The sequence below is a fragment of the Ischnura elegans genome, chromosome 3 (genome assembly GCF_921293095.1).
Source record: "Ischnura elegans chromosome 3, ioIscEleg1.1, whole genome shotgun sequence".
NCBI classification, from domain to species: domain Eukaryota; kingdom Metazoa; phylum Arthropoda; class Insecta; order Odonata; family Coenagrionidae; genus Ischnura; species Ischnura elegans.
In genome coordinates this window covers 106,280,640-106,300,690 of record NC_060248.1, presented here as the reverse complement: position 1 = coordinate 106,300,690, position 20,051 = coordinate 106,280,640, and the positions used below count along the sequence as shown (strand labels likewise).

At 37.1% G+C, this 20,051-nt stretch overlaps 1 protein-coding gene across 3 annotated transcripts in view; it reads left to right on the top strand.

The window, feature by feature from the left end:
- The window catches only part of LOC124156322 (glycerol-3-phosphate dehydrogenase, mitochondrial), a 32,569-nt gene extending 13,470 nt beyond the window's left edge, over positions 1-19,099 (top strand). For 2 of the 3 annotated variants that reach the window (XM_046530798.1, XM_046530799.1), the window contains exons 6-12: positions 605-798; positions 4,459-4,653; positions 5,277-5,530; positions 8,142-8,300; positions 13,939-14,127; positions 16,710-16,808; positions 17,996-19,099. In XM_046530798.1, coding sequence (XP_046386754.1) covers positions 605-798; positions 4,459-4,653; positions 5,277-5,530; positions 8,142-8,300; positions 13,939-14,127; positions 16,710-16,808; positions 17,996-18,130 — 1,225 coding nt within the window. In that variant the 3' untranslated portion in view covers positions 18,131-19,099. Of the gene's footprint in view, positions 1-604; positions 799-4,458; positions 4,654-5,276; positions 5,531-8,141; positions 8,301-11,673; positions 11,676-13,938; positions 14,128-16,709; positions 16,809-17,995 lie in introns of all 3 variants that reach the window. The other variant, XR_006864302.1, reaches the window with a different exon arrangement.
- The last annotated feature ends 952 nt before the right edge of the window (positions 19,100-20,051 follow it).

Here is a 20,051-nt window from a genome sequence, read left to right as displayed (position 1 = left end):
GAAATTTGGGGAGGAGTGGGAGGTGAGGGAATGGGGTTGGTGAGGGAATGGTTGGGGGCTTAGTCACGCTTCCCAACCATTCCCTCACCAACCCTCCCACTCCCCCCCAAATTTCCCCCCCCCTGTATAACCCTTCTCCCTCCCCACCTGCCAGAATTTGGGTATATATTGGATTGTCGATATTATAAACAGTGTACTTGAGAATGACGCCTCAGCGTCGAAACGGGTCGTATCAATAAATAATTTTCCAGTGAAAAGTTACTAAGGTTGTGTATTTTCATTTCTATCCTTAGTGCTTGGATATTGCATTTGGTTATGCCTGTCTCTCAGAATTATGAATTCATTCATATAACACTTATTTCAAATTTGATGGGTAAAAATTAATCCATTTTAAAATATTATGAAGCTTAATTTTTTATTGTAATTCTTAGAATAATGCTAAAAATGAAAGTGAACCCATCATTGATTAATTTTAAGGAGGACACCTCCAAGTATTTCTTGATGATGCTAATATATAGATGGTTGAAATCTTTGAGTATACTCATTCACAAGTTTGGTCTCTGATGCATAGATTCAGATTTAATGTTGTTTTTTCATTAAATAGTCCTGATCAAATGGGACTTCTGGACCCTGCTACATCAGATGGTCGAGTCATCTTTTTCCTCCCTTGGGAGAAGCATACTATTGCTGGAACAACTGACTCTCCATGCGATGTCACCCATCATCCCGCCCCTACTGAGGATGACATACTGTTCATTTTAGATGAAATCAAGAATTATCTAAGCCCTGATATTGAAGGTATGTTTAACCTAGGGATGGTATTTTTTAATTTACACCTGAGGTGGAATTCACCATGAAAATATCATTTGGCTTACCTGGAATTAGAACTCAAATATCCCAGTCAATAAGTGATTAAAGTTACACCCCCAAGGGATCTTCCTCCGAGAAATTTTCAGACTAGGTTTCCTGAACAAGCATTTAGCATGAGACTGAGGTCATGCTTACTAAGCCACTGTCAGAGAGAAAAGCCGTACCTTTTCACTATTTACCAATGAATATTTGCCTAAGTACTGTAGTTTGCATGGCAAATTCCACCCTTGGTGTAAATAATTTTGAACCTGAGCATGTGACTGTGTACAAAGTTACTTTAAACTATGTTATTCTTTAAACTATGTATCCATTGTCTCACTATCCCATCACTCATAGCATTGTTAGTGTAAACTTCTTGAATTTGAAGATAAATATGTATCTGCTGTCTTAATGCTACTAGTGTTCAAAAACTGAATCACAGAATGAACATTGAAGGCAATGGGTTCAGAAATTTTCTTAAAATTTTAATAGTGCTCAGATAAGAAAATTTGAAGGAGAAAGCAACTTAAATGGTGTGAATTGTAGCTAATTGAACAAAGGAGACTAGTGCATATAGCCATAGCTCCAACAGCAGTGCTGCTGAGGCACTAGATCAAAGCAGTATGTATGTACTTACCTACTTTCTGGAGATGCCTTGTATACACTCATCAGCATGCTACATATTTAATAGCAGTAAAATGAAATTTTATTGAAATCAATGATAGTTTGCCAATAATATTGTGTCACGATGAGTAGGTTGGGTTCATCAAATTTTAACACTTATTTCCTGATGGTTGACTGACGCAATTTACCGTATTTGTCTGAATATAGTCCCCCCCCTTTTTTTCCAAAAATGCTCGTGATAAAATTTAAGGGGGGTACTATATTCAAACCCATTTTTTCCCCCCGAAACTCAAGCCTCAAAATTGGGGGGGGGGGGACTATATTCGGAGGAGTACGGTGTATGTATATATAAGGTATTCTCCGTGTATCCTGTACTTGAACCTGACATTGTCACACGGTGACCTTAGATCCAAGGTCATTTGGGTAATGTGCAATCCACATTGCTACCCTAGCAGTCTTAATTCTCTTGGTTTTGCATGTGCTTTGAAAAATTTTTGTCTGCAGTGTGATTCATGTTATCAGCTAACATTTTTTTCACATAAATTCCTTAAATTTTTATATTTCCATACATTTTTGCAATGTCATTCTGTGCCATGTGTGGAGTGAATGTTGTGCTATAAATCTTCTTATGAGTACTTCCACAAAAACATGCACTTAAAGTTCAATTATGATTTTGTCCTTTGTACCTCTATTTATTTTAACTCGCTTTTGCTCCCCCCAGACCCCTCCCTTTTTCAAAAGGCCTGCAGCCTGTTATGGTCACTATGGAAGGTTGTACACTTTTTGTCTACCATTTGTTACTAAGGGATCGTTTACTTTTCAATTGGCTAGATTAGATATAAGCAATATTGCCACTTTCAAGTAAAACGAGTGCATGGTATGTAGGTTACAATATGAAAATAATTTTTTATAGAAGAGGAACGTTTTTCTGAAGGTCTAAAAAAATTAAATAAATTTCTACAAGTCTGACAGAGTATTTCAATTATTAAATTCAAACCCAAAAAAAAAGTTGAGAGTTTGTTCCACTGTAACACTCAATTTATACTTGACATCATTACATAACGAATTTACGAAATACAATGAACTACTGTTAACTACATTTGAATTGGTAAGGAACTACATGAAGCAAGTAAGCACTGCATAGTTATATAGTTAGATATACAAGTTTCTGATCAAGCTCATCGAAATTTGGATTTATATGGAGCATTGAATATTTCTGTTACTTTGACCAAACAAAGTTTGATAAATGTAGTTCGATAAATACTATTAACATGGCACCCATCAATTCCATAAAACAACTAAGATCAAACGCATAATAAACCCAACGTAGCATGAGCATATGAAAGATTTTCCACCCAAAAAAAACATTGTTCTGGTTGAAAATCATAAAATTAGGAGTTCAATGTAGGTTTCCTCAAAATAAATACAAAAAACCTGAGAAGAAATGTGCCTGCATAATAGGGTATTGAACATTGGCCCACCGCACATATTAACAGACTCTATCGACCAGGCTAATCGGTCGCCAGGATAAATATTAAAAACAGGTTTATTAATTATTTTTCGCATTATTCCACGAAATTCTTGAAATATGAATAAGGTGTGACTGCAGTTTCCCTTCGTAATCTTAAGAGAGGATGATACGCACAATAGAATTACGTAAGAACTGAATATCAATTATCAAGTGCAAATGAATAAAGTGGAGATTCTTAGCATGAATTGGGCCTAGTATGACAAATTTTATCGATAGATTATTTATCATGATCACGAATGATACTACTTCAGGAATACCTCTCTTTAAAGTTTTAATGAGTCAGGATACACAAACATCTTCTTACAGCTTTAGTATCCAATATAATGCTCAGGAAAATAATCTGGTGAGTAGCTGATGACAACTTTTGATGAACAAGACATAAATGTCATGATTTCGAAGATGTTTACAGCTAAATAACTTAGTCACTCAATGAAACGTGATTTTCGTAAGACAAATAATTGAATAAGAAATACCTTTAATTGCACTTAGCCTCCATGTTCTAAAATTCACTGCCTTTGATGCACCAGCTCATGGATAACATTGCACAATAAAAAAGATATTAACAGAAAAAAGAACGTAAACAAAAATAAAACGTTATCGCCATCACAAACAATGAAAATAAAATCATTTTTAACCACCTATCTTTTAATGAAGGTTTGTTTTGATATCTTTCTGCTGCAATCATGTATCAGCAACAAGACAGGAACTACAGTCAACTGCACGAATCATCTTTTAACAATGGAATTATGTGCACTTGTTAACTGTGGAATTAATAACAACCACTCTTTCAATTTTCATGACTCCAAAATTTTATACATAGAATGTAATGTAATTAAAAATAATGAGTAATTTCCTACCTTATCTTTCTCCTCTTTTCGTTTGAATACACTTTGATTTAAACAAATTTTTGTTCATACGGAAAGATTAAGAAATTGACTTTTTTTAAATTATGTACATTCTAAATTTCCTACCTTATTTTCATCATCTTTTCACTTTGATTCCTTTATCTTCTTTTCTAATTTCGCTCCTTTTGTTTGCATAAACAAATATGTTGCTATGATTATTTGTTTGTACCTTCCTTCCAATTATAGCCGTGCCGCCATTGGATTTTGTTGGCCATTTTTGAACTAATCCCCATGCACAATTTTAAATTAATGGACAGAAAAATAATGGGAAATATAGAGTTTCAAAATGTTTCCTGGGTTTTCGGACAATTTTAGTGGGGGTTGTTGTTAGACTTTTTGTCGCATCTCGTCTTGTTCACCGCAAACATTTGTATGAGTGAGTGAGTGGTTGATAGAGGGCTTTCTAGTATATAGATTCATGTTGGTTAAGTTAAAATTATGATTGGATTATATGTTATACAAAAACTCACATCTCATGTTTGATTTGAATGGTCTCATGTTTTAGTTTACTCCCATAAATTATTTTTTATCATGCAAATATGCTTTCAGTTCGCCGGGGTGATGTGTTGTCAGCATGGAGTGGCATCAGACCTTTGGTTCAAGATCCAAACAAGGAAGACACACAATCTCTGGCTCGTAACCACATTGTCCATGTTAGTCCATCAGGTCTTGTTACTATTGCTGGAGGAAAGTGGACTACTTATCGAAGTATGGCTGCTGATACGATAGATGCTGCAATCAAAGGTAAATACGTAATGGTATTATTTTATCAAGTAATGAAAAGTGCTCCATATTATTACCATTCCAAAATGAATGTGATTTATTATTTTTTATGTACATTCTGGAATTTATTGTTTTGGTGGAGATTTTTTTCCATACTTGTACTGTAAATTCAATTTTTGTGAAATTATGCTGGTATGTGTTTGTGCGAAAACATAGCATATGATGCAAATCTCAGCGTGTGCAACTCCTGTCTTTTTTGAGAAAGTTACTTTTTTGATATCGAAAACAGACCAATCCTATTGATAGTCAGTAGTGTAGATTGTGAAATGTCTTTCACCACTTTTTCACTAAATCATGAGCATTAATTCTCTTAAAGAGCTTTGTTTATTTACATCATCATCATCACTGGTCAAGAATCTAAAGATAGATTTGATGCACCTCTCCACTCAATTCTCCTATCAGCTTATGTTTTCAGACCTACAATTTATTCCTAAGTATACATTATTTGTGAAACATGCATAGTTTTCACCCTGTATTGGTTAATATTCAGCTTTTTTGCTGATTATCAATCCTATATTATTTTTCAATTGTTTTGAAATTCATGTTGTGGAACACGTCTTATTTGAATATTTTCTCGTGGGCAGCCACTGGTCTCAAACCAGCTTGTCAGAGTTCACAGACCAAAGGACTGTACTTGGAAGGAGGCCACAACTGGAGCCCAACTATGTTCATCAGATTGGTGCAGGACTTTGGCTTGGAATGTGAGACTGCTCAACATCTGGCATCAGCATATGGAGACAGAGCCTTTGCTGTTGCTAAGCTTGCTACTTTGACCGGGAAGAGGTGGCCAATTATTGGCAAGAAATTGCATCCTGAGTTTCCGTACATAGATGCTGAGGTGCGTCAAAGGAATCATATAGTAATAGAGTTTTTTGACGAAACATGTCATCTCTGGAGATTTTCTTTTATTACCATACATTTTGGGACATAATTTATCAGTTGTGGAATAAATTATGTAGACATATTGAAAAGTGAATGAAACAAAATCATGGGATTCTTGGGAAAGCTCTTTTCTCACGTAAATTCATACTGGCCTCAAGGGAAGTGAGGTCATAGTGGTGAATTAACTTGATACTCTTCTGCAGTGGCATTTATCTTGTTTCCTTCATGGACCCTTCTATTTTTCAGCAATTTAAGGCGCGGGGTCAAATTCCCCCAGATTATTTGTATTCACTTAGCCCTTCCTGTGGTGTCTTTATAAATGTACAAAGAATTATTTTAGGCTTTACAGTTAATCATATTTTGAAGAAAGAAGAAATTAAGTTGTCAGGACATTCTGCAAAAGTGGGGCAGGCAGATGGTTGTTGACGAAATGTTTTTAAGAGGAGTTAATGGTATAGTACAAATATCTGGGAAGAGACTACCATAGAGAATGTGTGTGGACTATGAGCATTGCCCATTCAGACAAATACAAAGAACCCTGGCATATTTCGAAACAGTTGAAGTACATTTATCCTTGGGGGTCAGGGTTGTAGTCATTTATCCTATGGGTTAGGGGGATGCATTAGGGGCTTCAGCACCCCCCCCACATCATCCCCCCTTGTAATTTTTCCCATGTGGTGTCTGCTCAGGATACATCTGCTGAGAGTACCGCTGGCCTGGGGCGTCTATCATCTAACACTTAACTTTTTTATTTACAGCAAACTCCCTATTATCCGGGCTAATGATGCAGAGAGGCGGCATTCGGAAAACACTTATAATCCAACATTCACCTTAATTTCTTGTCATGTCCATAATTTACATAAATCAAACAATCTATGATTATATTATGCTATTTCAGATTGAGAGCTTTATTTTCCCGACCGCAATCTTTTTAGCGGCGATAATGTGATTGCACTCATACCGTATTTGTCTGAACATAGTCCCCCCTTTTTTTGCCAAAAATGCCCATGGTAAAAGTTAAGGCGGGAGTATATTCAAACACATGTTTTTAATTTTTTCCTGAAACTCAAGCCTCAAAATTAGGGGGGGGACTATATTCGGAGAATTACGGTATTTCTACTGCTCCATATAATATTTGGTTTCCAAAAGCCATGCATCCGTAGCTGTGATACCACCAATTCAGAAAAGCGGCTAACACGAATAATTCAAATCCACTGCGTGACATCGGAAACTACACTGTTAGGCAACATGCAGCATATTCGCATTTCGCACAAGTTGCCCAAGATTCAACTTTTGTGGGCAGTAGTGAGCCAGGATTTTGAAATGGGGGTTCACTGGAGATTTCAGGGCCCTTTCAAGGTGTATGGAAAACACCCCAGGGAAAAGGGGTTTGTAACCCAGAATATCTTCCCCCCCCCCTCTCCTTGTGGCTATGCCACTGGTTGCGGGACGCATGTCAGCAATGGCGTGCGATCATGCCATCACGATGCAGTGGTTGTAGGAAAACGGAGTTGGACAAACTACCGTATAAGCGCGTGTAAGAGGCGCACCTTTTTTCCCAGACATTGCAGGCGAAAATGGGGGTGCGCCTCTTACACAAACTTCGGAATCGTGAGTCGTACAAGCAATGTAGGGCGATGGCGTATGCGAAGAGAGGATCGGAACTCTTTCTACTCCCTCTTATGCCGCTATTACCGCCGCAGTTATCAAACTTTTCCTCTTTCAAATAGTACTGAAAGAGGAAATTTCGTTAAGTGTCGAAATTCCAGGCATACGTCTGCAACACCGCAGGATAGGATAAAAAAATGCCGCAAATTTTTTTTTCTTTATAGCTTCGATCCTCAAAATAGGGGTGCGCTTCTTACACGTGCGCGCCTCTTACACACGCTTATACGGTATCTACGCTGGGGAGTTCCTGGCTATGACCCATGCTATCTCTTCATCCACTTCTATTGCCTTCCACTTTTTATCTTGACTGGTCATGGCATAAACATTCCTGAGTACGACAAAATCTCTGGTTCCCTTGGGCGGTATTAACCCTTTCGCTGCTACAAGCGGGAATACCCGCAAAAAACATTATGGTTATTGCCTGCGACATGCGGGGATATTCCACGACTTTCAAAAAACTTTTCCTTTCAACACGACATGCAGGTAAATATCTACGTTTTCGAAAAACCCTCCCTTCGGTCGTAGGTGCTGTCATCTGCTCGAAATTCTAGCGGAACTACGTCCATTCGTGTGGCGACATTAAATTTTTACGACAAATGAATTATTCAATTCATTTTTTTCTGGATAATAGGCAAAATAATGGAACCGATGAAAAATCTATTGAAGCAGCAAAAGGGTTAAAACGCATGCAAGCCCACGGCAATAATTGCGCAGTTTGTGATATGAAATTTATATTTAAAGATTATGGAAAACATTTTTCTCAATATATTGCCTACTATGAACATATTGGAAATTATTCTCCTGAAACCATCATGTTTTCTAAATGAAGAAATACTTTATTTTTATTCACTGTGGTAAAATCTCTGATGGTAACTTCTGATGTTGTATTTTCATTTCAGGTTCGCTATGCTGTTAAAGAGTATGCTTGCACAGCCATTGACGTCATTGCTCGGCGTTTAAGGTTGGCATTCCTGAATGTCCAGGCTGCTCAGGAGGCTCTTCCTGGAATTATTGATCTAATGGGTGAAGAGCTCAAGTGGAGCGAAAAAGAAAAAAAAGTTTGTATATCCTCTTGCGAATATGAATTTCTTTTATTGGTACTCTTTTAAATGAGATATTATTGTTTCCTATAATCTTTCACTATATATTTGCGGGTGAGCATTATTGAGAGCCTGGACCCTCTCGAAGGGCTTAGCTGATGGGGTAGGGGAAGTACCGAGAAAGAGAGAGGAGGAGTGAACTTTGAGTTGCCAAATGTTCACAGCCGCCCAAATTTGTCAGCAAAAACGTATGAGTCATGGGCGGCCACTGTTACCGTATTTGTCTGAATATAGTCCCCCCTTTTTTTCCAAAAATGCCAATGGTAAAAGTAAAAAGGGGACTTTATTCAGATGCATTTTTTATAATTTTTCCGAAAACTGAAACCTCAAAATTAGGGGGGGGGGGACTATATTTGGAGAAATACGGTATTTTGGACCCGTAGCTGATATACCGTATATCTCCGAGTATAGTCCCCCCTTTTTTTCCAAAAATGGCCGCGGAAAAGTAAGGGGGGGGGACTATAATCGAGTGTAATCCAGTTTAGCATACTAAAGGTGACCATAAAGTAATAAATAACGGCATAATGGCTAATGTTCTCGTAGTCTTTCTGTTTGAGTATATTTATGAGGATTATAATCGGATATATTAGTAAATACTGCCACGTTTTACCGGAAATTAAGACAATTTTTACCACAAATGTTGTACAGATACGATTATTCCGATTCAAATAGCATATCGAATATGCGTTTTCACGGAATCCATCGGGTAGCCGCAAATTTTTCTTGGAAAAGTATTGTTAGAATAATTCAATCGACACTGATCACTTAATGACGCAAAACAGTAAATAATTAAAATGAAAACTAAACACACACTATCATTACATTAATCGAACACTAGAATTGAATCAATAGTATATGTACCCGTCGCTCATTTAATAACTACACAATTTAAATAATTGCGAAAAATAAACAGATAAAGTGAACCTTTCGTGACGATTTAGCATTTCATTGCGTCCGTAGCTACTATATGTCCATGTGCCCGTGCGGTTCGTGTTTACAACCACTGCCTTTACCGCCTTCGCAGGACAAGAATGCGCAATAGGTGATGCATTTGTTTCTGAAAAGGCGCAATAATCGACGACTTTAAACCAGAAGCGCCGGCATTACTGCATTTGATCGAAATACAGCGACTCAGCATCGAAAGTGTAATCAATTTATTGAGGAATATCTTCAATTCGTCAGGGTAAATAGGATCGATAAATTACGTCGCATAACGTTTCGCAATTATTTCCGCGATATTTTCTTTATTAAAAATAATTTTACGTTCAACAGTGTGGTGATGGATCAAGTAGAAAGATGAGGATCAATCCTGCCGCAGATTAGAGGCCTTCAAAGACGGAGTTTCGATGCCAATTTAAAAATGGCCGTTGCAGAATACGCCGTAAATCATAGTATTTACAGCGCTTGCAAAGCGCTAATACATCGCGGAAGTCATTTCGGGGGTCTCGATGCGGCAGATTCAAAGAATTAGAGGAAAATATCGTCGAATTTGTGCGCAAATGCAGAGCAGAAGCTCTTTGTGTAACTTATGCAATGATTCGCGACGAGGCATTGAAAATTGATATAATTTTTTTTCAGTTTTGATGTTTGTTGGAAAAAGTTTATTTCTTAATTTTATTACTTTGATATTTGTAAGTCCTGTAGTTTAATTGTTTTGCTTAGCAGGCATTTGATAGCAATATTTTTATAATATTTATAATTTATTTAACACAATTTTATTTAGATTTCCTAAATTCTTCAGGTCACTTGGATTTGTGATGACTTGATGGGTGTGTTACACTGGATCTAAGGAAGTTTCAGGGCCAAATGCAATACTGTTTATGGGCTTTAAGTTAAAGCTTATACAGTAAAACTTTGATTTTACGCAGTTGGAGGGACCGAAATATGGGCACTGTGTAAAATCAAAGTGTGTAAAATCAAGAGTTGGTATTGAGGAGGAGTATAGTTTTCAGGATAACACTAGCTCATTATTGCTCGGAAAATGAAGCCTAATAATCTTATTTACTCAAAAGCAACACCACAGATGACGTGTTACCCTAAGAGAAATATCTTTGCATTCCTGAACAGTGTTTCCCATGGTTGAACAAAATGGTTGAAATGCCAGCATTTCTGGCACTAAGATTGCTTCTGTTACCCAGGAGAAATTTCGGAATGGTGATACTAAATGGTCACAGAGAAGCTAATTTTCGAAAATATTCTCATTAAAAGCAGTTTTCAGGATATCCGTTTAACCACCAGCAGACAAACAAAGATTGGAGATTGAAGAAATGAGATACCTGAGGATAGTCATCCAAATTAACCCCATTAACAGGGAGCAAAATTTTGCTAATACATCACAAAGGCTTTACACCCTGTGGGCCTGGGTTCAAGTCCTGGCAGTAGCAAAGACTTATCAGAGATGGCCTTATCCCTACTTGAGTCTAATGTGGAGGGCACTTCCAGTGCACCACTATGTCCATCAGATGGGAAGTTAAGTCCTGGTCCCTTTTGAGCTTATCATTACAACCTGGCTAATGCCAACATAGGGTTCCTATCCCCCCAGCCCTTACTTCATGGCGCTAATGACCCCAGTAGTTGGTTACCTCCAAATAGCATACCATAGATAATACGGAGCACACAGGACCCGGGATATTCGGAAATTCAGATTTTTCCGGTGCTAAGATCACTTTTTTTGAAGTGAGCTATTTAAATGACCGCGCAATTGCCGTCATGCCGCCCGTGATGAATAAAAAATGACTAGTAGTCCTGAAAATTTTTCCTTCTCTATAATTAATACGCATTAAAAAAGCATTTCCCCATGAAATTTTAGCATTAGTAGATTGACTCTTCCGGGAATAGCTTCTCTGTCGGCATTCTTCCGCAAATTCAGCGCCGGGACCTTCGACTCACAAGCCGTGTGACTCAGCTTCACGTAATATTTTGCTTCCCCATATCTGATAACAACACTGGACACTTTTTGTATTTCGATTGTATGGTACTAAGCCATTCCTGAGTTTAAAGGGACTGCCTTATCACTCACGTCTTGAATTTGACTTCAATGATTACATGACGATTGACGACGCGAGTTATTCTCCGAGGGCATTAACTCCCGTTCCGTTAAAACGCTTGCCACCTAGCGGAGTTAAGCTAATAGCTATTCAAGTTCCAACCATGTTAAACTTAAACCGTCTGACAATGAGATACAAGTTGAGTCGGTTCTGATAAGCGTGCAGCGCAAGCAATTTTCCCTCGCCTCCATTTGTCCCGCAGATGTGGGGTTAGCCCGGGAATGAGACAATGCATGCTGCTTTTACCATCGTGTTGAATCACCATCGACTTACGTCAATACTAGAAGTACGACTATCTTTTTTAGATCACCTTGGAAGCCAAAATTTTGGCACGGGAGTATTTTTAACGACTCATTTCGCCGTTATATTTCGCTGGGGCGACGGAAAACATAGCGTTGGCAAAATTCTAGAAAGCCTTGCGTTGGGGATACATATTCCGTAGCTCATAATTCTGGATATAAACAGCGTCGATCAATAAGTCGAATAATAAACGAAAGGTGATAATGTTAATATCTCCAGCGATCATGTCTTAATCAAAAGTAGTTACGCATACACGGCGATTGCCGTGTGTTTTAGGTTTCGATATCCTTCTACGGCGAATTTGAACTAAGAGCGACATTCGCGTTCGTAATGGAGCCTGAAATATTACTGAGAGGGCTCACGGGGAAGCAATAATTAGATTCGCGATGTATTTAGTTTCACGTTCAACAGCGCGATGTCATTTCAACCGTTCCTGTATTCATTTTTGCAACTCATTGAGACGAAATAATAACCTAACTGCATATTGCTCTAGTCGGATTTTCAAAACAAGCCGAAGACAACTGCGTAAAATCAAGATTAGCGACCTCTTAGGGGCTGGGGTTATGCTGCGCAAAATCGAAAAACTGCGTAAAATCAAGAAAAGATGTAAAATCGAAGTTTCACCATTGCAATTCCCTATGCTTTCCGGCCGGACTTCAGTGCCGCTGCGTAAAAACGAGACTTGATGTAAAATCGAAGTGCGTAAAATCGAAGTTTTACTGTATATTGACATTGTCTGTAGTCATTTGGAAATCAAAAATATTAATAATTTGTGAAGGTTTAAAAATACAATAGCCTTGGATACTTAAAAAATTTTCTCATTTCTTCATTACATCTGGTTAAGGAACTATAAATTACTGATACATGCAATGGATCACAACATGTTTTAGGTATAGTTATTTTGTTGTGATGGAAAATATGTGAACAGATTTGTTCTTAATCTTCACAGAAAATAATAGTTTTTATCGAATCTAGAATCTTAACTTGCTAACCACAGAAAAATTGCCTTCCTTTACATTTTAAAATTTTTCCCAAAACTGAGGTCTCAAAATTGGGGGGGGGGACTATATTCGGGGGGGGACTATATTCGGAGATACGGTAGTATACCTACTCATTTGGAAGGTATTGAGGTTAATCACTTCATGGAAGCACATGAAATAGTCAGCTACCACGCTGAATGTGGCACTATTGGTGAGAGGCATACTTAGAGACATACAGTGAGTCCTCGTTCTACGTCACCCCGTTTAACGTCATTTCGCAATAACGTCACGAAAATTTTACGACCGTGATTCGTTTATCGCCCCTTCGCTTCGCGATAACGTCACGTATTTTAAATTTCGCGCGAGAAAAAAGGCGAAGTGGCAGGCGTTACAGGTTGTTTGTTTCGTGGGCAGTAATACGGTCAGTCTATTCAAAGTGTAAAACGGTGTGTATATTGTTAATTGCGATTACGGTTTTGGCAAATTTTAGCATCAGAGACATTGCCACGACAATGTCCAAGAAAACAATGTTCACAATAATTTTGGTTCCTGTTACTGCGACGATGTTTCAGCGATGATGATGCCCAGGCGACGCCCGCCCACCTCAATTCGCAATTAAAACCATCTCTTCGATTTCATAATCCCAGTTTGCCCGCCCTCGCTCATTTGCGCCATTTTGATTTCGCTCCTGACCGGTCCGAAAAGAAATTCTCGTAGCGAGGGTAGGGCCTATGGACCGGACCACCGGATCCCCGGTCTGTAGCATCTGGTAGCATTCATTGGACCGCACTATAGCGAAGCCAAAAAGCAAATGCGGGAAGATACAAAAATGGAGAAGGATTTACGTCAGTGCTGCTATTGTCGTCGATGAAGACAGGAACTCGTATTTATGCCATAGCTTGGCATTCCCATCGTAAAAAATGCCCCAGATATGATACGCTAAAATTTTTTCGCGTAGGAATTGTGAGGTCCAGGAGCCGATATTCACTTTTTACATTGTTTCTTATGGGATATTATGTTTCGATTAACGTCATTTCGTTTATCGTCACATTTTTCAGGAACGGTAAGTGACGTTAAACGAGGACTCACTGTATGTATCATCTCTGTGGTTCAAGGGGGAATGGGCACTCCTGCTTTAATTAGTGGCGATCATGGTTGGAGTTGCATCAATAGTAGGCAAAATAAGCCAATTTATGATTATTTGGTCATAAATTACTAATGGATGATTTGTTATATGCTGTTAGAAAGCTAATTTTCTCATTCTTCCAGGCCCAGTTTGAAGCAGCAACTCATTTCCTTCAGTCTGAAATGGGACACAATGTCAACAGAGCCAGCCAGGAAAGGATACCCATTGATTTAACCAAAGAAGAGGTGGCGACGTATCGAAAGAGGTTCCAAGCAATTGACCAAGAAAGGAAAGGATATGTATCTATCAATGACATTCGCAGAAGTATGGAGGTTAGTATACCTGAGAATTTATCTCTGAAACCATTGATTCTAGTTGACATTTGGACTCATTTAAATTTCTAGGTTTGCTAGAAAGACTTTCATTGGATTCTTATCATGTGTCAGCAACCTGATACATATACTCCCAGCAGTGTGTGCAAAATGTCATGATTTAATGGATGTAATACAGGACCTAGATGTAGCAAGTTCTTGGGACACAAAAAAGTACAGTGTAACCTCATAACTCATAAATTGTAATTTGATATCTGTTTCGGAAGAAAAGCTGTATCAACTTCCAAGAAGCTCAGCTGCAAGGATATTGAGTTTTGCCAGAAGGCTAAGTCTTCCTCGTATTTTGCCATTTATTACCTTGCTTAAAATGCTTAAATAATGTCAGAAATACGTCTTGTTTGGATTATTCTTTATTTAAATTATGCCCACATTACTAATATTTCAATCCAATAAAGGTGTATTATCAATGTCCGAAAGTCGTTGTTAGACACCCATTGGGCTAACAGATGACTCATGCAGCAGTTGACCTCCAGAAATGGGAAACTTTGAACTAGGTAGGCTGAAAAAGGTCAGTGGGGGAGAAAGGGGGAAGTATGAAACACGTTTCTATTATCCTCCTGTAACTTAATATTTTCTTTCAAAGCTTTTGATTTATGGTCTTCATAATATAAACCTTGTGGGAGCTGTGGCCTTTTTTTTGATTTCAGATAGATGGAAAGCTTACGAGGGGTGTCCGAGGGCTGATGGGCGGGGGATAGCGGATTTGGGAAATGTGCTACGTAGTTACTATCCCATGGCACTGATTGTGAGCTTCTCACTATGGTAGTTCCATTTCTTGGGGAAGATTCAAATACATAAATGACACATTGTAAATATGTACTTAGTTTCTTTTTCGTCGAAAGATGGATGTGGGAAAATTATACATCAGGACCAAGATCTTCAAACGATAAATGCAGGAGAACGATACTCCGGGGAGCCATAGAAGTGGGGAAAAAATTATATTGTCTGTATGGGACTTTATTTGAGGCCATGTTAGGTGAACGATGAATGTGGGAAAACGATCAATGCGGGAATGATAGATCGAGGTTCCACTGTAGCAAATCCATTATTGTGACAAAAATTTTTTTTCTTATACAGTGGAGCCCCGCTAATCCGAAATCCGGTAATCCGAAAATCCGCTTTATCCGAAATCAAAATCAGGAAAAAACTAAACTTCTACAACGTAGGTTGTGCTGCTACCTATCGGATTTCTTTGCAACAACGAACTCAAGCGGTAGCCGTGCAGAGCGTTGCCGTACGGCGTACATAATGAAGTTGGTTGTTTCTCATACCGTATGGACGTGAAACGGCGTTTCGGCGATTAATTTATGTAGTTGCACTTTGTATTTAATAATTTATCGTTAAATTAATGGCAGTCTGCTTAATCCGAAATATTCGCTAATCCGAAATCCTAATTATTTCGGATTAGCAGGGCTCCACTGTAGTAATTTAGCTTGTAGTTTGTATGAAAATGAAGCCCATGGCAATCATTATTGTTTATTAGATTTTGTTAATGCGATATTAATTATTAGTACTGTTTTTAAAAATTTGCTAAGGTATCAGCTCTTCATGATGAATATGTTGTATGAAAGTCCAAAGAGGTACATACTCCCTCATTACTTAATTTGATATGAAAAACTCCTTTTTCTGTCCAATGTGAAGGCTTGTGTATGGGCTGTAGAATTTATTGAAAGTATGCAGCATCAGCTTCTTTGTTTTGGTGTATTTAATGGCACTCCAGTGTTCCTACTGTTGTTTTCTGCTCCATATGTTAATTTATAACTGCTAAAAATTGAGCCTTACAAAATTTAAAGAGAAAAATAAAATAAAATTAATTTTTGTTTTGTTATAAATGAATTTTACAATTTTTTAATCTTATTTTGAACTGACTTGCATGGTGGCAGTGCACTTGACAAACCAACTCAAGGCCAGCAACTGGGAAATATGTTGTTTGCATTTGTGGCACCCACATCTATTTCTTACTTTTCTCTAGAGATCCATTATTCATTTGGTATTGCAAATTTATTTATCAATATATCTTGGAAGAGCTGTAAGAAATACTTATTTAAACAATGAAAATATGTTCTGCTTTGAAGTTAACCACTGAGAACAATATATCGAGCAGGATATTTTCCTTTTTGAAATATTCTACCTTATTTACCTAATTTGAAGAAATAGTTTACAAAAAATATTAGAGCATTTTGTGTCCCTTCTCAACTGCTAGTGTTTTACTGAGAGGCGCGGCTAGTCAAGGGTAAATTATGGTGGGAATATTAATTGCCAATTCATGTTCATATTATAATTAAATGTAATTTTGTTGTTGTTAATTGTATTGTTGAATTTTTGATAAAATTAATAGCTAGAGTTTTGATGCATTCAGCATCAAGTTAGCAGTTTTATTTTGGTATGTAATCTCATTTATTTTTTAATTGGGAGACTAATCTAAACCTATTGTTTCTCCATCAAACCCATTTTCCAATAATCCCATAATCAAAAATGAAACCCAATATCAATCTCACTCAAAATTTCTTGTACCCATTTAGCGCACTGGAGAAAAGGTATCTGGAGAAATGCTTCATGAGATCCTGCGTGAGCTGGACACGAACATGAATGGGCAGGTTGAGCTTGATGAATACTTGCAGGTATAAATCTTACTCTTATTATTATAAATTTTCCATTGTGAGTTTAGTAAACTGTATGCCTTTTTATGTTTGCCCTCACTGATTAATACAGTAAAAATCATAAAAAAACTACTGTGGAGTTACTCACCATTTGGGGTCTTGCAGTCACTTTTAAAATATCTTTTTTCATTTCATATGTGTTAAGTATTAAGATTGGAGCTGAGGACACATTGTGGTAGAATTGATACAATTTTTTTAGATACATTATATCATTACCATTATTGCATCTTAAAAAATAAGGAACCATGTATTGTATGAATTTTGAGTGTGTGCATTTAGCATTTTATATGGATTTTATTTTGTATTGGCAATGAATGTGTCATTTCTGGGTTTGTCATTGCTTTTTACACCAATTTAGTGTATTCAAGGCTTTAAATTTATTGTCCATGTTGACATTTTTCATATCTTTTGTGATATAGGAGAATTAGTTTTGAGATTTATTTGAAAACATAGTGATAATCAGAAGTGGACAAAATACATTTCAATTTTACTAAGTACAAATTACTAATAAAAATGTGTTACTAATACAATTATTCTAGAAGATTGTATTTGAAGTACAAAAATACGATAACATTTTAAAAACACTTTCATGAAATGTAAAATACTGTCCACCTTTGGACTGTGGATTATTATCTAAAAAATTATTCCAACTTTGTCGGTATAGCATACTTAATCTGGAATATTTCCAAGAAAAACTGAAATCTGCCTTTCCTCAAGGTGTTTTATGTTTGCATGCCTGCATCTGGAGAACAATGAATGAAGATGACAAATGTTAACCCATTAATTTAAAGTGTCAACCATTTTTGATTGAAAATGGTCCTTAGTAATTTTGTCAACCTTTTTTTGATACCAGCCCATAGTGTGTTGGTTAAATTACTGTGACTAAATTAAACCAAAGCCCAAAGGGCCTGAGAGTCTGACTGTAATATTGAAATTTGTTTAAACTTTGATTTTGAATGTATTTTTTACATAATACTTCTCAAATATATCAGTTACAAAATGCAAAATACTTTTCAAATTAATAATTCCAATACAAATTACAAAAGTATCAAAAATATTTATTGAAAACACATGCATTTTCAGTATTGCCCATCTCTGGTAATAGTTTTGACGTTTATTAATGATTCTGTTTTACCTTTAAAACACAGATGATGTCTGCCATCAAGTCGGGTTATTTGTCTCATTCACGTTTCGCAAGAATGGCTGAAATGGAGGAGGAACACGTGGAAAAAGAAAGAGCAAGAGGGAAAATCTCAGTGGAAAGGAGTGGAGGTGGACTGTAGTCTGGATAGTGCACCAAAATCACATTAGGCGTAGTTAACCAAGGTTATCAGTCCATGAGACAAATGTGAGGGAATGTACTTTATCTAAGGTACCTGCTAAACCTTCTTCTAAAGCTGCATATACTATACTATAGTATAAGGTGTATTTTGATCAAGTTTGTGTACATTGACAGAAATACAAAATCAAAGTGTTTGTTGCAGCAATTCTTTTCTTTGCCTTGTGGGCTGGTGTTTTAGCTTGAATTTCATGTTTTTATTGTTCATACTTCTCATTTATCTTTATAAATCATTATTCCTAAAATGGACATTTTTTTACCCGTATTGGAGGCAACTGTGGAGTGATTATGTCGAAAGAAATTTTTAGAGCACTCTTTTGTCCAAATTAGTCTCAGAAGTATTAGTAGAAATTAGTGTATTAATTTTAGCAGTATTTCAGATCCTTATGTCAATTTGTGTGTTTGCACTCAAGTGTTGTCACTAATTCATGTGTTCAAGCAAAAGTCTACCCAAATATCTGTGATTAACATTCTTCCTAATTGATGAACAATGCAACTGTTGTTACTTTTACAAAAAATGTGGTTATAAAAATTGTTTTTAATACTTTTTTAAACATACCTGAGCGTGGCATTAGTTACAAAAAAATCACCATGTTTCTTGATGATGTTATATTGTGACTAACAAGTTGTCACAATTTAAATTTATAGTATTTATATAAGGCTGATGTACATATGCTGACATTTTGCGTTTTAAAGACAATATCAATGGAATGTGATCTCTTCTGAAGATGGTTAAACTATGGAGTAGGAGAAAACCTGCATGTAACAGTATTCCTTTCAGAATCTAGTGGAAAGTTTTTTTTTAACTTATTTAATTTTTGCGGGATGTTGAAAAATGTATTTATATGTATTTATAATATTGCATTTGCCTTTTTCATTAAGATGAACCAAATAAAGAGTGAATATCTCAAAATATTTTTATTTTTGTCTCTTGACTGGAAATACATGAAGTCGCCTATACTAACCTTAAAGGAGATGAAGAGGTAAGCACCTGGCACACAAGTTTTGTTATTTAGCAATAAAATAGGACAGACCAACCCAAAAATAGAGAGTAAGAATGTTATGTTAAAACCCAAATTCTCAGATCTCTATGACGTCAGTGAAAATAGGCTACAAAGATGAATGTAGTGAAAGAAAATTCAATCAGAGGTTAATCTTGGACTTTGGATTCTAAACCATTTCACTGCTGTGAGCATACCTGGTGCGTTTGCATGGCAGGCTGCATTGAACGTACTTTTTCTTCCTCCCTGCTATGCACTTTTGCTGAAGCACTTTGAATGGTCTCTAATCAGGGACCCTTACCTCGACGAACTCACTCTAGCTGGCCCCCTCTCTTTGACCCTCCGAGCAGGGGGCCTCCCTCCCCAAACATGACCACACTGACTACATTTTGAAAATCCATCAATCAAAGTGATCATCAAAAAATGATTGTTTGCATCGCATTCCTGCCAATCAGGCAATCAAGTATGTCTATGTACCATGTTTCTGCGATGAGAAATAATGATTTTGTTAACTTTGCTGGCCAATTTCTGGTGGTCTGCAGCCACGTTTTTAGCAAAGTTAATAAAATCGTTATTTTTCATTGCAGAAACACAGATCAAAGACGCGTATTGGCAGGAGTGCGATGCAAACAATCATTTTTTGATGATCGGATTGATTTTCAAATTGCAGTCAGAGTGGTCACTTTCGGGAGATAGCCCCCCCCCCCCCCCGCTTGAAGGGTCCAAGAGATGGGCCAGTGAGGGTGAGCTCATCGAGGAAAGGGTCCCGGATTTGCGACCCTACGGAGGGTGTATCACGCTCATCGCATGTGAGGAGAAAGTTTTCTGAGATTGAACAGCAGTGAAAGGGTTAATGCCAAAATA